General features: G+C 38.9%; 1 protein-coding gene across 1 annotated transcript in view; it reads left to right on the top strand.

Annotated features, from left to right (window-relative positions):
- Nucleotides 1–17335, top strand: part of TTC7A (tetratricopeptide repeat domain 7A) — a 177769-nt gene that overhangs the window by 26445 nt on the left and 133989 nt on the right. Inside the window, exons 7-10 of the mRNA XM_070932340.1 lie at nt 1445–1605; nt 2429–2492; nt 12909–13046; nt 14536–14619. Of these exons, the coding sequence (XP_070788441.1) occupies nt 1445–1605; nt 2429–2492; nt 12909–13046; nt 14536–14619 (447 nt within the window). The remainder of the gene's footprint in view (nt 1–1444; nt 1606–2428; nt 2493–12908; nt 13047–14535; nt 14620–17335) is intronic.

The following is a 17335-nucleotide window of genomic DNA, read 5'->3' as shown; positions in this document are numbered from 1 at the left end:
TCTTGCCCCAATGTTTGTAAATAATAATGATTATTGCAAACATGGTATTTCCCAACCTGTTCTTCAAAAGGGCTTCAGCTCCCTTAAGAGGTATTCCTAGAATTCTGAGCACTTTCCACACTGGGGGATGGAAGGCTGAATATCTGGGAGCATGCAAGTTGGAGCTGTGCTATCATGTCCAAGAATGCTGTGTGGTGCCATACTTCCACCCACATTGTGGCCTGTGCAGCCCTCAGTCACAACCAAGTTGGTCATTCTTGGATTTTTTTTTAATTATTTCATAGTACTGTAACTAGGACAGTGATCCCTCACACTAATGGAATAATGTTAAATGGTAAATGGACCAAGTACAGCACATTCACACACAAGAAATCTGGGTCACACCCATTCAAAGAGCATCAGCTGATGGCATTTGAGGGCCAGCTTGTGACTGAAATCCACTGACTACCACTTGGTAGATTGGTGAGCATAAAATGTGCTGTAGCTGGAAGGTTCAGGATTATAGCTGGAGGCAACGGAATCAAAATGATTGTCCAGTTTTATGAATGAGATAATCAAGGAACCAATGGAACTTATAGATGCAGTGAGAAAAATAGCAGAGGCAATCAGAGGATTAAGTCCTAATTATTGTTAATAATCACAGCTTAACATTTATATGTACCCTTTATTGTGCTTAATAAAAAATGAAAGCCAAAAAATCTAATATCTTCTCCTGGACTAAGCTGGAGGGGAAAAGCACACAATGCTGAGTTGCATTGTGACATTTTAATATAATCACCTTTACCATAATATATTAACAGTATCATTATTTCTGATTTTTAATATGTCCTGGAAGGATTGGATTCTTGCATTGTGCTACCAATAATTTTAATAATTTGTTTTAATATTATGGACATAAAAATTTTGAGGTAGAATTAACCTGTTAATTAATTTGGAATGTTGAATGGTAGTGTGTAAATTTTACTTGTGGCCAGAAAATGTATTCTAAGTAGAAAAATGCTTCTTTGCTTTGCCAGAAGCTAATATAAATAAAATATAGAGTTACTTTTTGCCTGGTGTTATTCATAACAAAAGTGAAACAAACTAATATCACTGTTGAATTGTGCAATAAAGAAAACACCCACTGAGAGAACAGGAAGTAGATGTTTTTAGAGGAAAGTTCAATTTTCAAACAACATTTACCATCACTGTCTGTACTGAAGTGCCATAAAAGCCTAAATACAAACATATAAGGTACGCATGCTAACCCCCACAAATACATTTAGTGAGGAGCAGAAATTATTGTGTTGGCCTCTTTAGAGCTCCCTCCCACTTACAATTGTTTATTCCTTCTTGTGCAACTCAATGGATCCCATGTTTTATACCGGCTCATAGCATAAGGAAATCTGTCCTTTTTAAGAGTTTTTAAGAACGTATTTTTCAGTTTCTTTCCATTCTTCACCAGACAGCTACCAAACAACTGGCAGAGCTTCTCCTCCACTCCCTAAGTGAAGATTGTTACTGGAGTCCCTTATCTGACCCACTTCCTGAGTTCATGAAGAAAGAGGACAATGCTTATATTTGTACCACCTTACGCCGAAGACTACAGCTACACGCTGGAGATAAGTACGGACCTAGGAGCTTACAGAATTTTTAAAACATTTTAACTACTGAAGAGGGAGAGAGCTATTAATTAGAAATAATAGCCAGGTCTTCTGTTAGAGGTCTCTGGTAATAGTTTTAGCAAAAAAAAAAAAAAAAAAAGCTAAACTCTCTATCTGGAGTTTTAAATCAATTTAATACCTACTCTTTCTATGCACTTCAGTGCATAGAACAAATACTAAGTAAAACACCCTATGTGAAATATATCACTACACAGAGTAACACCAGAAATTAAAATAACAATAAAAATTAATTTTTAAAGGCTTTTAAAATTCCCTTACGTTAATAGATCAATTGAACAGAGAAAGGCAAATGGAAGTTTGCCAGTGTCACTGAGTAGAGGATCTCCTAAAATGAATGACTCAGTCATATTAATAGAGATAATGCCGCACATATGTTGCTGGAAATATGAGGGGGCCAAATCAGACAAGGTCCTGGAATTCATCAGTCAACCAGCTCTTTCTGAAGGATCATCCCTCAATTGCAAGGTTCATGTGCAGGCAATCTGGCCCCCAAATGCTTCAGATTCAATACAGTCAGAACACCCAGGAGCTAAATTCTTTCATGAATAAAGAGTTTTTGACCAATCATTTGCTCTCCCTCGTCACAGATGAGTTATCACCTCTATAGCTTTTAGTCATTCCAGTCTGAAGACACGATTATATAACGAATTAATCATGCATGAGATGTTTCACATTACTAATCTTGTGGTGCTATTAACAAGAGTCTCCCATGAGCATAATTCTTATTGTTGCTTATATTTTGAAAAAGCCTGTTTGTCTTTCAGCATCTATAGCCCCCATGACAACGTTGAAGAAGCTCTCCTCCTCCTCCTGATCAGCGAATCCATGGTAAGCAAAATAAAAATAGCTATAATAATCACCATTATGCTTTTATGAAGGGAATTCCAGGTGTCTTTTCTAAGCTATAAATTCAATTCATGTCCACAAAAGCATACCTATGGATTGAACATAAAACAATCACTTCCGACACAGATGAATTGGCTGTTGTTGTTTTTTTAAAGCATCACTGAATGGTGCCCAATTTTAAATAAGTATTGAATGAATTGCCTGAAAAATGTAATAGAAAATGTGTTTCAATCTGGTGAATCTTTCTTAGTGTCACAGGGGGACAATTTTTTTCCATCCCGATCCCAAAATAGGCTTAACGAGAAAGCAGTCTTTTGTTTGTTTGTTTTAAAAAATTCTGAACCTATTTTCTTGCTCTTGATGGATTTATGGTGATACATCTCTGGAGAAGGAAGACAGACTTTGTAATGCTTTTCTAAGAATTAAATAAGCAAAATAAACAGCAGGAGATTATACTACAGAACTGGCTTTATGGTGACTGTACAGAAAATTCCCAAGAGTTCATTCCCAAGACTAAAATCCTAAACAGTTACATGAGAATTTGTTTCATTTTAGTTGGAGGCTGAAGAAACTGAGGTGATGCTTTAGGCAGCTGACTGCAGGTGTTGTGAAAAGCTAGCTACTTGTTAGTCATTTATAATGCAATCCTAAAATTTATTCAAAGCACTTCCAACAATTCAGCAGTTTAATACTTCTAGTGCCCTGTTTGTTGTAGCCTGGCAGCTTAGAATTGAGAACTGAGAAGTGCTTTTTGCCTTTCCTATTCAAATAAATAAAAATATTCCATTGTGTCCAATATAAGTGGTTGTGGGTAGGCCCATTCTGAGCTGCAGCTCTTGGATCTTGCCTTAGCTTGATGTATTTGGAAGCCATTTATAGTAGCAGAGAGAAGGACAATGGCTTGTGTATACCAGTATCAAAATGACTGGCCTTGAATGCAAGGGGGGACTGCAGTTTGCTGTCCAGGTTTGGATATTTTTAGGCAAGTATCATACTGTATTTATTTTGTATTATATAATAGCAATAGTACTTTACAGTGCTTTACAGCCCTCTCTAGGTGGTTTACAGAGTCAGCATATTGCCCCCAACAATTTGGGTCCTCATTTTACCCACTTCGGAAGGATGAGTCAACCTTGAGCCTGGTGAGATTTGAACTGCCAAATTGTAGGCAGCCGGCAGTCAGCAGTCAGCAGAAATAGCCTGCAGTACTGCACTCTAACCACTGCATCACCACGGCTCATAATGTTATATTACGAATGAATACAATTGTATATATGCATATCATAATGTACGATACATTACAGCGTACTGTGTAATGCTTGTATTAGAGCAGTTTTATATGTTTCTGAAATATATGCAAATGTGAATTATTCAGACTTACTTGGGAGCAATTGTTTTGGGCAGGTTCATCTTCAGACAACTGAGAATCAAATAGATGGAACTGACATATTTTTCTTTGATTAAAAGCACTTTTATGGTGGTTGAATGGGATGATGGAATCAAGGGTACATCATGACTGGAAGGTGGCTTTCCTGGGAGGTCATCTATTAAACTTAAATCACACCATTTTTACATTTCCTCCCAACTATAGAGGGAAGATGAGAACAGGGATGTCCTCAGGGTATGTATCAGTGTATTGATTGATACATACCAGTATATACATTGATTGATGTAAAATCAGTCAGAGATTTGATTGCAACCATCATGGTTGCTACCTTGATATTTTTAGTACACCCTGCAGACACTGCTGGATTGGGCTAAAAGTTTCTTAACCTTTAGTTGATTTTAAAACTCTGTACCTCCACGAAAGTAAAAGAATGGGACATAAATCTGGCCAACCTTCTGATCAAAGGCTGTAGAAGAATTAGTTTCTTTAAAGACTGAGGAATTGCCTCATTGCTCATAAAAACTTTGGACTTTTGGCTGCAAGACATTGTGTTTCCAGTTATGTTGTGGGCCAAGGCAAATACAAGATTTATGTTTGTAGAGTCAAAAGAATGAATGTATTGTGCCTACTATTTTTTATTTCACTTTATCTTTTGTATTGTCTTCCAATCTAAATTTTATTTTGCCCATACTGAATTTTTTGAAAAGAACCAGTGCTTTTAGTAAAACAGCAGGATTCCTGAAATGCTAATAGTATAGATCAACTGGGTACCATTACCTTCAACAGCTGTGTTAATGAACACAGCCTTTGCAAAATGTGGTTTAAGGGAATTTCTGAGGCTTGCAAGCTTAATTGCTCATGAGAGTTACAATCCAATTACTTTGAGGCAAAATAATTGTTTACATGTTCATATAGTGTGAATAGATATACCATGATGTGTTTCATATTTCTTTTGCAATCTATGATAGCTGTATATTTACATGTACTGTTAAAAGGCCACATTAACACACTTTTCTCACATTCTTGAGTCAGGAGTTATTTCTACATAAACTGTGCTGTCCCCATAACCCATCATTATCGCATCTCAGCGAAGAAATCAGGCAATGTTGCTACCCACATATAGTCTAATATGGAATACTTTCAGAGTGGGGTCTGATGGGTTCTAGACTCAATGTCATGTATCAGTTGGAAAACTAACCACCACCAATTGCTTTCCTGAACATTTGTGTCAAGCATCTTGCAAACAAAAAGACATGTTTCTCACATATTTAGAGTAGACAATTTTATTACAGTGAGAAAGGAATTAGGTTATAGAATCTTGGAGACTTGATATGTATAACTTGGCCATTTATTGAATCAGGTTTCACCTAATCTGTACTTGTACCTTTGTTTTTTCCTGCCTAGGTGTAAACCCTTGTTTTTCTCCACATTAAATTTCATGTTGTTGGATAGGGCCCATTGTTCAAGTCTGTCAAGATCTTTTTGGATCCTGAGCTTGTCTTCTGGATTGTATCATTTCAAATCAGATTTCTCCCAGCAGCTATGAATCTTTCCTCTTTTTTATTATTTTAAAACTTACTATTTATTATTATTTTATTTTTATGGCCTTTTCTGGTTTTATACCTGTCTAGTTTCTTTCTTCTCCCATTTGGGCCTTTTCCTGAAAAGGGATCCTTGCCTTTCCTAACCAGTTGTTCATTATTAAAAACAACCTCACCTTCCTGAATCTGTTTCAAAGTGTGACAGGTAGAATTTGGTTTTTTGTATTTTATGTTTGATATGTTGGTTTTATGTTTTTACTTGAAAGACAACTTTTGGATGCTTTCAGGGTCTCCTCCATCACAATGAATCTTCCCCTGAAGACTTTCTCTTTCCTTCTACCTCAGAAATGAGGACCAACTGACCACATCATCACAAAGACTGGCCCTGCCGATCTCTAGAGCTGAAATAATTTTGTTCTTCTGATCAGCCTTGATGCCTTCCAACCTTGGTGGACATCAGTTTCTGTGTGGACTGTGCTGCTAAGGTTAATAAAATTGTGATTCATCACATACTCAGAAAACCCCCCAAACTAGAAATGGTAGACTTTTAAAGCCTTGATCTTAATCTCTTGATTTCCTGGAAGATCTGCATTCAGTCTACCATGACTTTGATAGTCCTATCAAAAAGAGAAATATGCTGCAAAAACAAGGTCTTTCTCACAGCCAAAGCCAAAACGGCCATAGAAGTTCAGTGCCTAGTGATTGGTCATGGAAGGGATATTCCCCCAGTGGACTTAATAGGGTAATTGGAGATGAGCAGCAGCATCCCCAACCTCATCCTTAAGGTGCCCTATATTGTCCACATGGGAGATCTGAGTCAGAACACCACTCCAAACCAGAATAGCTAAAAATAACCTGAAGCTGTTTCAGTGGAAGGGTGATGATGAGTAGAAGGTAATGTCTCTCAAAAATAGCCTGTATAGTGTTTGTACGATTGGAAGCAGGTTGTGAGAATGAGCCTTAAATATAGTTCAACAGAATTAGTCAACACCTTTGGCTGGTTAGTCTTGCAAAAAAAAATTATATGAGATTATGAAGATGCTTTACTATGGGAAATCTTATTTTTAATATTTATTTATTTTAAGGACATGAGTCACAACTTTTTCGTTTCCAAACATCCAATTGTGTAAAATCTTTCTTTTGTTTTCACACTGCCGATTTTAAGACCTTGAATAAATCAAATGTATTTAGCTGCATGCATAAATATGCAGTGCCTCATGCTTACAGAATGCATGGTGAAACCAAGTCCTTGGTGCAAATAAAAAAACTGTCCTCAAAAAACACTCCAAGCCTGTTTTAATTGTATACACCCTCCAGAGACTTTTGCAGTTAGTTCCAGATGCTGCTTAATATTAGCAGGAATTAGAAATGGAGTTAGAAAAGGAACATTTTTCCCATCAACACTTTCTTCTCTTTCTCCCGCTCTCACCACCTCCACAAAATCCGCAATCATTTTGCAATGTTTCAATTTACATATGGAAAATCATTTTTTCTTCTTTGGTACCTTCAAGTACAATTCATATAATTGTTATGGGCCACGTTCGTGGCATTGATTTTCACTTTACTGGTTAGCTAATGTGTTCCTTTTAATTTAATATTTCCCTGACCTGCTGCACACTAGCACAAGGGATCACAAGGTTACTAAGATAAGAATGGCTGCCGCCTCTCTTATTTGAAACAAGCAGTCTCTGGCTAATTCTAATGAATATTGTGTCGAATGTAAGAAGAGCTTGAAATAATTCGTACAAAGTATCATGGACACCTGGCATTTGATCTTGGAAAAACTGTTCTTATTTATTATTTACTTATTCAATTTAACCCCTTCTATTCAAAAGGCATATTTTCTGGCTCAGTTAAATAGGATTCTTATAATTAATGGGTGATTTATGTCAGAGAAAAAGAGAGACAAATTGAGATCTCTGGTACATAGGAATTTACAGATAAGACTCAACAGTATTGTTTATTCCAGCACTAAGTAATTACTAGATTCCAGAAGCTGTTGGACCCCAATTCCCATCAGCCCCATCTGACAGAGTTTACATTTGAAGGACTACTAATTCCCTGGTCCCTGTTTATTCCGATTTGGAGCTGAGCTCTAAAAACCAGGGGTTTTTCTACCACTTGAACAATTATACTTAAATTGGTGAGAAGCCCAGCTGAATCTACAGATTCCTAATATATATGAATGCATATCCTGTATTTGCTACATGCTGCCAATACATATTATGAGTATAATTTTCAGCAAATTATGCTCCTCTTGTCTCCCCATTGATGAATTCTAAAATAAAGAGAAATTAAGTACATTTATTTGTAGGAAGACTATGAACTTTGTTTCACTTTGATAAATGTCAGTGGAGAGACTCATGGTTGTCCGGGTCATGGTTGTCCCAAAGGTGCTTTTTCCAAAAGGCAACTGAACTTGAAAATGTTTCTTTGAAAATATTTCACTTCTCATCCAAGAAGCTTCTTCAGTTCTAACTGACTGGTGGGAAATGGAAGGATTTATATTCTTTGTAGTCATCTGGTCATTAGCACTCTGAAGGTCGATCATTAGCTCTCTGAGAGTTGTTGATTCGAAGGTTTATCTGTATCCTCAAAATCACCTGAACCAGAATGTGAATGGGTGTGGAACCTTCTTGGGACTGCTGAAAGGACTGTGTGGTAAACAGGAGATAGGTGGTGTTATACCCCTCACCCTCTGCTGAGGAAAAGCTGTTCAGTTTTGACATAGATGGCTTCTTTGACCCCTCTTTCTAATCAGTGGTACTCTCTGTCCAGAATGTCTTCAAAAGAGTGACTTTTGTCTTTCAAATGCGGATGGACTGCTAAATCTTGTCCTGATGATTTTGTTCTCTTGTGTTGTGCCATGAGTTTGTGAAGTGGTTGTTTTGTTTCCCCAATGTACAGGTCTGCACATGTCTTGCTGCATTGCACTGCATATACCACATTGCTCAGTTTGTGTCTGGTGTTTTGCCCTTGGGGTGGACAAGCTTCTGACTTAATGTATAATTAAGTTTAAAGTGTGCCTGTATACTGAAAATGCTCCTGAGATTTTCAAATATTCCTGCAACATATGGAATTACAATATGCTCCATTTGTTGTTTTCTTTTTTTTTTTTTGTCTGCTGGATCTTTTTGTGGATTTCTGGATTTCACTCTGGTATTTTGGACAGATTCCTGGGATATGAATTCTAGTTGTGTTCCCTTTGCACAATGCCCAGTCTGGCCCATAATTCACCAAGTCTTTAGATGGAGTTACATGTATCTTTTATTTTTGGTAATCCCCAAAATTATGGTAATTTGCTCATTCAAGCAAATATTTTAAAGGCATTCTGTGTGCTAAGGCATTCTATGCTAAGGCATTGCTTCCACATTCCTAGTTTGGCTCACTGACAAATGCTCAAAATAGCTGACTCTGATGTGAGGCTGATTACCAGTTTTCAGAACATGTGGGGGTTTGTTCAGTGCAGCTATTTTTCACAAATCAATGGTACAGCAGTGTAACTGATGCAGAAACTTTTAAATAGTACAGTATACAAAATGGAAAGATGTTAATTAACTCTGTTGATTATTATGCACATCTATATATCTCAACATACTGTATCTCAGTGTGTGTCTTTTAAATTTTCTTTTACTCTGGGATAAAGAAGTACTGTTGATTATGATACACAAAAGAATAATTTCCAAAGCAACTTTCGTTTCTTATCCTTCATCAAATAAGTTACATATGTCTTTGTCACACAAGGTCCTTCAGTTTTATTTGTGGTTCTGGAAGCTGAACATCGATGGTCAGTTTCCTGTCACATTGGGATGGGCAGAAGTAAAAATTATACCGTAAGAACTAAATAGTTAGATCATAGTTAAAATCACAAAAAAGCAAAACAAACCAAAAAATCCCACTGAAATTCCTCCCACTCATTTGTCCCCTAAAATTTCAAATCTGGTTTTTGGTGGTGAATGGTTTCCTTATCGTATAAAAACCAACCTACCTATCAGACGGTTAGCTCTATCTACCAGAATTATGTTAGAAATTAGTAATACATTATCTCTCAATCAATTTTATTTCTTCACTTGGGTTTTTTTTTTTGCTGAAATGTTAAATAATGAAATTCAGGAAGAGGATATAAGATGTCATGCTGTGCAGATGGTGTAGTACTAACAATTATGCAAACATAAAACTCTATAAGATAGTGGATGAAAATAAACCAAGACTTTGGTCAATTTTCTGGATGTAAAATTAGTAAACAGCCAGACATAAGCTTTTCACTTTTAATTTTCTTGGCTCTTGCTGAGCTAAGTGACCTCCAAAATATCTCTGAGCTGGCAGAAATGACCAACCCATCCACATAAATTTCACTGCCACAGTGGTTACAGCCATCTTTCAGTAATAATAAAACCATGAACAGAAATTAAACAGACCCATCAGCCCCGTATTGAAAACAAATCCCAAGTAATTATTCACATGGGGGACAGATATGTCCATCCAGGGACAATATAGATTTAGACACAGGTATAGTTGTTTTCCATTTGAACACAGCAACATCTGAAGGAGGTGGGCCTGATATCTGCCTTTGGCTCAGGAGTCTTAAATTCTGCACCGCATGTTAAAATTATATTCAGTGGCTGATGCTTCTGAATATCAGTTGCTGAGGAATAGCAGTGAGAGAAGGTTGTTATACTCCATTTTGTATGTGGGCTTCCCAGAGGCTGCTGTTGGAAACAAAAAGTTTATTTATTTATTTAATTTCTATACCGCCCTCCTCCCGAAGGACTCGGGGCGGTGTACAGCCAATTAAAACATAATATATATACATCAATTTAAAAACCAATTCAAAGTAATAAATAATTTTGGCTCAGAATTAAAACCTAATTAAAACACCCAATTTAAAATCATTCACAAAGATAGCCCAGCCTGGCGGAACAGTAGGGTTTTAAGAGCAGAGCGAAATACACGGAGATCAGAAATCTTACCTATTTCCAGGGGCAGTTCGTTCCAAAGGGCAGGAGCACCCACAGAAAAGGCTCTCCCCCTGGGTGTCACCAGCCGACATAACTTGGCTGATGGCATCCTGAGGAGCCCCTCTCTGTGGGAGCGAACTGGCCGGTGGGAGGCTACTGGTGGCAGAAGTCGGTCTCGGAGGTACCTCGGCCGTAAGCCATGGAGCGCTTTAAAGGTGGTAACCAATACCTTGAATCGCACCCGGAAGACCACTGGGAGCCAGTGCAGCTCGCACAGGAGAAGTGTTACATGGGCGTAACGGGTCGCGCCCATAACCACCCGCACGGCCACATTCTGGACCAGTTGGAGCCTCCGAGTACTCTTCAAGAGGAGCCCCATGTAAAGAGCATTACAGTAGTCCAGCCGGGAGGTGACAAGGGCATGAGTGACCATGCACAAGGCGTCCCGATCCAGAAAGGGTTGCAACTGGCGGATCAGGGGAACCTGATAAAAAGCCCCTCTGGCCACGGCCATCATATGCTCTTCTAAAGACAGCTGTGCATCCAGGAGGATGCCCAGATTGCGAGCCCTCTCTGTGGGGGGGAGAGATTCACCCCCAATAGTCTGTGATGGCGCCAGCTAACTATATCGGGGCGTCGGAAGCCACAGCCACTCGGTCTTGGAAGGGTTGAGTTTGAGCCTATTTCTCCCCATCCAGACCCGCACGGCCTCCAGGCAGCGGGACATCACATCAAGAGCATCGTTGGGGTGGTCTGGGGTGGAGATGTACAGCTGAGTGTCATCAGCATACTGATGGACTCTCACCCCAAAACCACGGATGATCTCACCCAGCGGCTTCACATAAATGTTGAACAGAAGGGGCGAGAGAACCGACCCTTGCGGCACCCCCCAATCGAGGTGTCTCGAGGTCGACCTCTGCCCCCCTGTCAACACAAACTGCGAGCGGTCGGAGAGGAAGGAGGAGAACCACCGTAGCACGGTGCCTCCTATTCCCAACCCCCTCAACTGCTGCAGCATGATACCATGGTCGATGGTATCAAAAACCGCTGAGAGATCTAATAGGACCAGGACAGAGGAGCAACCCCTATCCCGAGCCCTCCAGAGATCATCCACCAACGCGACCAATGCCGTTTCCGTGCTGTACCCCTGCCTGAAGCCTGACTGGTACGGGTCCAAATAAGTAGCTTTATCCAGGTATTGGGGAAGTTGTTGTGCCACCACACTCAACAACCTTTGCCACAAAGCGAAGGTTGGAGACCGGACGATAATTAGATAAGATAGCCGGGTCCAGGGATGGCTTCTTGAGGAGGGGCCTCACCACCGCCTCTTCCAAAGCGGTGGGAAAGGCACGCTCACTCAAAGAAGCATTTATAATTCCCTGGAGCCAGCCTCGTGAAATCTCCTGGGAGGCCAGTACCAACCAGGAGGGACACGGGTCCAACAAACATGTGGCAGCACTAATCCTGCCCAGAATCCTGTCCACATCCTCAGGAGTCACAGGATCAAACCCTTCCCAGATAACATTCTGAAGACCTGCCCTGGTCTCCTCCCCTGGACTCACCCAGTTGGAGTCCAGGCCTTCCCGAATCTGAGCGACTTTATCATGCAGGAATTGTACAAAATCCTCAGCTTGACCCTGCAAGGGATCTTCCCGCACTTCCCCCCGAAGAAGGGAGTGGGTCACCCTAAACAGAGCGGCTGGGCGATTCTCTGCAGATGCAATAAGAGCGGAAAAATAGTTAGATTTTGCCGCTTTTATTGCCACTAGGTAGGTCTTGATATACGCCCTCACCAGTGTTCGGTCAGAAACGGATTGACTAGTCCTCCAAATGCTCTCTAGGCGTCTTTTCCGACGCTTCATCTCTCTCAGCTCCTCGGAGAATCAAGGTGCTAACTGAGATTGGCATCGGGTCAGAGGCCGCAAAGGCACAATGCGGTCCAAGGCTTCGGCGGCCGCACTATCCCAAGTTGAATTCAACTAGGCCCTGAATTTAATCCAGCAAAGTTTTTCTTTTTCGTTTGCTCAAACATAATTGCTATTTTTGGACCTCTTTGTGATTGAGGGATTTTAAAGAATATATACATAACCAGTCAGACATATTATGTTTATATTTATTTCTGAAATAAAACCAAGTGTGAATTTGAAAAGGACTGTTGTAGTGTAAAACAACCCTAAGACTCATAGACTGGGAACATTAAGTGTTGCATAGACTAAAATGATGGGCAAAGATAAGTAAGAAATAATAGGATTAAATTGCAGGATAATTATATTTGAATGTCAGTTCAGAGAACAGCAGACATTGCAAAAAGACTTTTATGACTATTATTATCGGTTCACATTTTTTTTCAATATAAGACAATACTGTACTGTTTCTGGGCTTTCTCTTTGTAATCTTTCAATAGTCTTGAAAATATCAGTTGCTGCAATGTTTTCTTGGGCCCATAAAAAGAGCTGAAAACCTTTCTAAGATACTTTTGGTCTTCTTTTAAAATGTTTGAATTCATTCCCAGGCAAACCAGGATGCAGTAATCAGCCGGGCTCCTGATCAGAAAGATGACCGAGCCATCAGTCTCCAGAGTACATCAGCAGTTTATGATCTCCTGAGTATCACTCTGGGCAGAAGAGGACAGTATGTCATGCTTTCTGAGGTATTTATTTGTTTATTTGGTGCCGCCCAACCGCAGAGTGGCTCACACTAGAATAAGCAAAATATAAAGCAAAAATAATAAAAACAAAACCATACAACAGATGAACCAGAAAAGTAGGAAAGGAATGAGATAATGAATCCAGCAAACCCCACAGAAAATATACCACCACCAGGGGGTTCCAGCCACTTCACTCCAAGGCCTGACTGAACAGCCAGGTCTTTAAGACTCCCCAGAACATTATCAGGGTGAGAGCCATCCTTCTCAGAGGCAACAGCACTCCAGAAGGCAGCTGCCATGACAAAGTAGAGATATGCTTCCTGGGTCCTGATAGATTACTTTGTTTGATTGAAGGAACCTGGAGCATGCCAATCCTGTCAGCTCATATTGGCTGGGCAGAAGCAAGCTAGCAACCAATACAACTTGCAGACCAGAATTATCACAATCAGGCGAAGTTGGAGCTTCTGAGTTGTCTTTCAGGGTAAAACTGATGTAGAGCTCATTGAAATAGTCAACCTGTATGAGATGATTAGGCTATGAGTGACTATCTAAAGGGTTTCCTGGTCCAAGAGAGGATGCAATTGGTATACCAGGTGAAATATATTTTGGGTCCCTCTGTCAACCCTGAAGCTGACCTGACCGGAGCCATCTTGGAGCTTCAATGTTGCCACACTGGAGCTGAGGGATAGGGAGGAAGAATTAGAGATACCTGGGATTTGTAACCAAAGTAAAATACTTTCTCTTGGGAACCAAGGACATTCTCACACCTGGACCGTGGAAGGAGGAGTGAGGTCACAGGCAACCAGAGAGTGTTTTGATTGGACCATGTGACTTATTGTTTGGAGTTGAAGGAAAACTTTCTCTTTTAATTAGGTGAAAACCGTGGGAACCTTCAAAGTCGGTTTTCCCCAGATTTGTGCCAATATGGTATCTCCAATAAAGCTATTCTTTGAGGGATTCATCTGCCTCGGAGTTTTGCTTGCTATGGGACTATTTCTTGGAATCTTGACATTAAACCGATTCTGAAGGGTCCCGAGGTTTTATATATTTGCTAAATTTGTAATATTTTATAAACATTAAGCCCCCCCCCAAAAAAATCATATTGTAAGTGTTTACATTTACCATGCTGCATTATATGTTATATCTATTGGAAATATTTTTGCATGTTAATTTTGTTGAAGAGATATCTAGGGTCCAGTTTTAAAGAAAGCTATACAAACTTGCATCCTAAGTATTGTAAAGATAGCATGAAGGATAAATGTAGGCCCTGAAAACACTTTATTTGGACCCCATTTGGGCACTTAATCCATCTCAGAAAGCCCTTTCTTCATGCATGCTTTGTTTTTAAACCCCAGAACAATGCACTATCTGAATGTGTCTCTCTCCTCCTTCAGGCTCTCCCTCCCTCCTTCCCCCCCTCTCCTTCTCTCTCTCCCCCTCTCTCTATATATATAATTATACAAAAAGTATAATCTATATTTTTTGTCCCCAGTGTTTAGAACGAGCAATGAAGCTTGCATTTGGTGAATTTCATCTCTGGTACCAGTTGGCTCTGGCCATGACAGCTTGTGGCAAGGTAAGACTTAAACAAGCAAACAGACTATTATATAGATAAGTAACAGTAACAGAGTTGGAAGGGACCTTGGAGGTCATCTAGTCCAATCCCCTGCACACGCAGGAGACCTATACTGGGGATTCGAACCGCCGATCTTTCGGATCGACAAACTCAATGTCTTAGCCACTGAGCCATCTGAACTTGAAAACAAAATGCAATCTGAAATATTAGTGCTAAAATCATACAAGCATATATTATATTATATTACATTTTTCCTATGTAATATAGTAATAATTTATACCAATGATCATTCTTTTTGAATATAGATGCATTGAATGTCTAATAGAGATAACCAAAAGTAAGGCAGCAGGTTCTGCATACTCAGAGAATACCCACAGTATACATTTATATTATACATAATATGAAAATGTGTGAAGTAAAGAAAACGGTAAATAATTATTTTTTAAAAATATGATGAACCCAAACCTATCTGCTTCAGTCCAGAGCACAAGGCATCCAAGTTTTTTCTTATTAAAAAATCTACCAAAAGTTTCATCATAATCCACCTTCCGTTTTCTTATGTCCTTGAAATTTCAGCAGCCAAACTTAAATGGAGAAAAATGTTCTGCTTTTGTTGTTTGTTTGTTTGTTTGTTTGTTTATTTATTTATTTATTATCAGATTTATATACCGCCCTTCTCCCAAAGGACTCAGGGCGGTTCACAGCCAAAGTAAAAACATAAATACAAACATTAAAATACAGTTAAAAAGATATATATGTGTTTGGCCCCACAGTTAAAAAAAAGAACAATAACAAACCTTTTAAAAACATTTAAAAATGTGTTAAACCAGCCCGGCTTGCTGAAAAAGAAAGGTCTTAAGGGCATGGCGGAAGGCACCGAGATCTTGGATTCTTCGTATCTCTGGGGGCAGCTGATTCCAGAGGGCAGGTTGAAGAAATAGGCCTCAAAAAGCCTTGCCAATGTATGAAAATTACCTAATGATCAACCAGTAGATTTAGATGTTCTTCTATCTAGATCTTTTTCAGGCTGATTCCTAAACTGGTGAAATATTCTAGAATTAAGTGACATTATATTTGTGTATTATTATTAGGACTATATAAAGAAAACTTCTTAATAGTAAGAACTATACGGCAAAGGAAAAGTCTAAATCTGGAGGCTGTGACATCTTGATATCTAAAGATTTTTAAGAACAACTAGATGGCCACCTCTCATGAAGAGTTTAATTGGTTTTCCTGCACATTGAAGAGGTTTGTAGTAGCTCATTGTTTCTCAACCATGGCAATTAAGTTCACATATCTTAAAATTGCTAAGGTTGAGACACATTAAATTAGATTATCCTTGTGATGTCTTTCAACTCTAGAATTCTATCGGTCTATGTAAGACTCTGGCAGGAAAAAATATCTTCCTTTATCTGATAGTCTTTCAATCCTACTTCCAAAATGTTATTAAGAGAGTCATACTATATTTTATAGTATATACTATAGAGAGATATAATTTGGAGAACTGTGAAAATTACAATTTTTACTACGCACCATGATGCCAGAGATTCAGGGTTAGGGGAAAGGAATGATCAGCAAAGATAATCTTATCCGGTGAAGCCACTAAAAACCAAATATCTTTTTTGAATTGCCCTGGACCACAGCCAAGTCCAAACTTTATTAAAAACAAGATCTTACATCTGAGGTTTACTTTCATATATGTAGTGCTGAAAATGGGACTCATAAATCTGTGATTATCACAGAAACAGTTTGATGAGTCCTTCTATTTCCCCAGACACCTTTACATTTTGAAAACAAATTTATTCTTTTAAGTATAAGCAGAGAATCTCTTATTTTATATAGATTATGCTCATTGCTAAACAAGATTGTTTTGATTCAGTATTCCATACTGCTTATCTCACACTTAATAAAATATTGCATTTAAAAAATTAAGCTATTGAAATGACAACTTTATTTATTAATTTTTTTTTTGCTGTCCATCTTGTTGCAAGGCAACTCTTAATAGAAATCCATCTTGCTGGTCAGCTCATTAATGAAACATAAAATTGGTCTTTAACAAGCTTTATGTATATTCATATATCTAAATTAAGCTTCAGGTGACCCATGAGCTTTGGATCTTAGTCTGTGGTATTTTTCCTTGGCCATGTCATCATGTGAATGGATTGTTCCTTCCAGGTCAGATGATTATGTGGGGTAGAGTAGAGAGCTGGGCAGAACATGAGACCAAGCTGAATATTGTTTAGAAGTGAGCTAACTTAATAATTATTATATCTATGTACTGATTGTCTTATACATTGGGAGTGAGGAGGGAGAAACCCAACTAAGAGCTCACAGTATCTTCAGTAGAATTGGGCCACTGAAAAGTGGAATCCTTTAAGCAGCAGAAAGGTTGAAAGAGGGTACCATCTTAGAAATAAAGAGGCTATGGCCGCCTAGTTCTCTTGATCTGCCCCAAGAGAGAATCCTATGATTGTCTCATACTGATGAGTGTTCTGGTGGCCCAAACCTGTCCATGGACTAGCACAGTTCTCCATTAGGCAACAGATAGATCAGACTGTTTCCTAGGAAGGTTTTTAATGCATAGCAACTTTTGTGTCCAGCGGTGTTTTTAGATCATTTTAATTTCTAGTTTAGGTTCTGCAGATATTCTATTTTCCATATAGGTACAAATAGTCCTTGACTTCCAGCGCTCATTTAACAATGGTTGGAAATTACA

The sequence above is a fragment of the Pituophis catenifer genome, unplaced genomic scaffold (assembly GCF_029215685.1).
Source record: "Pituophis catenifer annectens isolate HBS135680 unplaced genomic scaffold, rPitCat1.0.hap2 SCAF_1, whole genome shotgun sequence".
NCBI classification, from domain to species: domain Eukaryota; kingdom Metazoa; phylum Chordata; class Lepidosauria; order Squamata; family Colubridae; genus Pituophis; species Pituophis catenifer.
The sequence above is the reverse complement of the archived record's forward strand: the minus strand, read 5'-3'. Positions and strand labels throughout refer to the sequence as shown.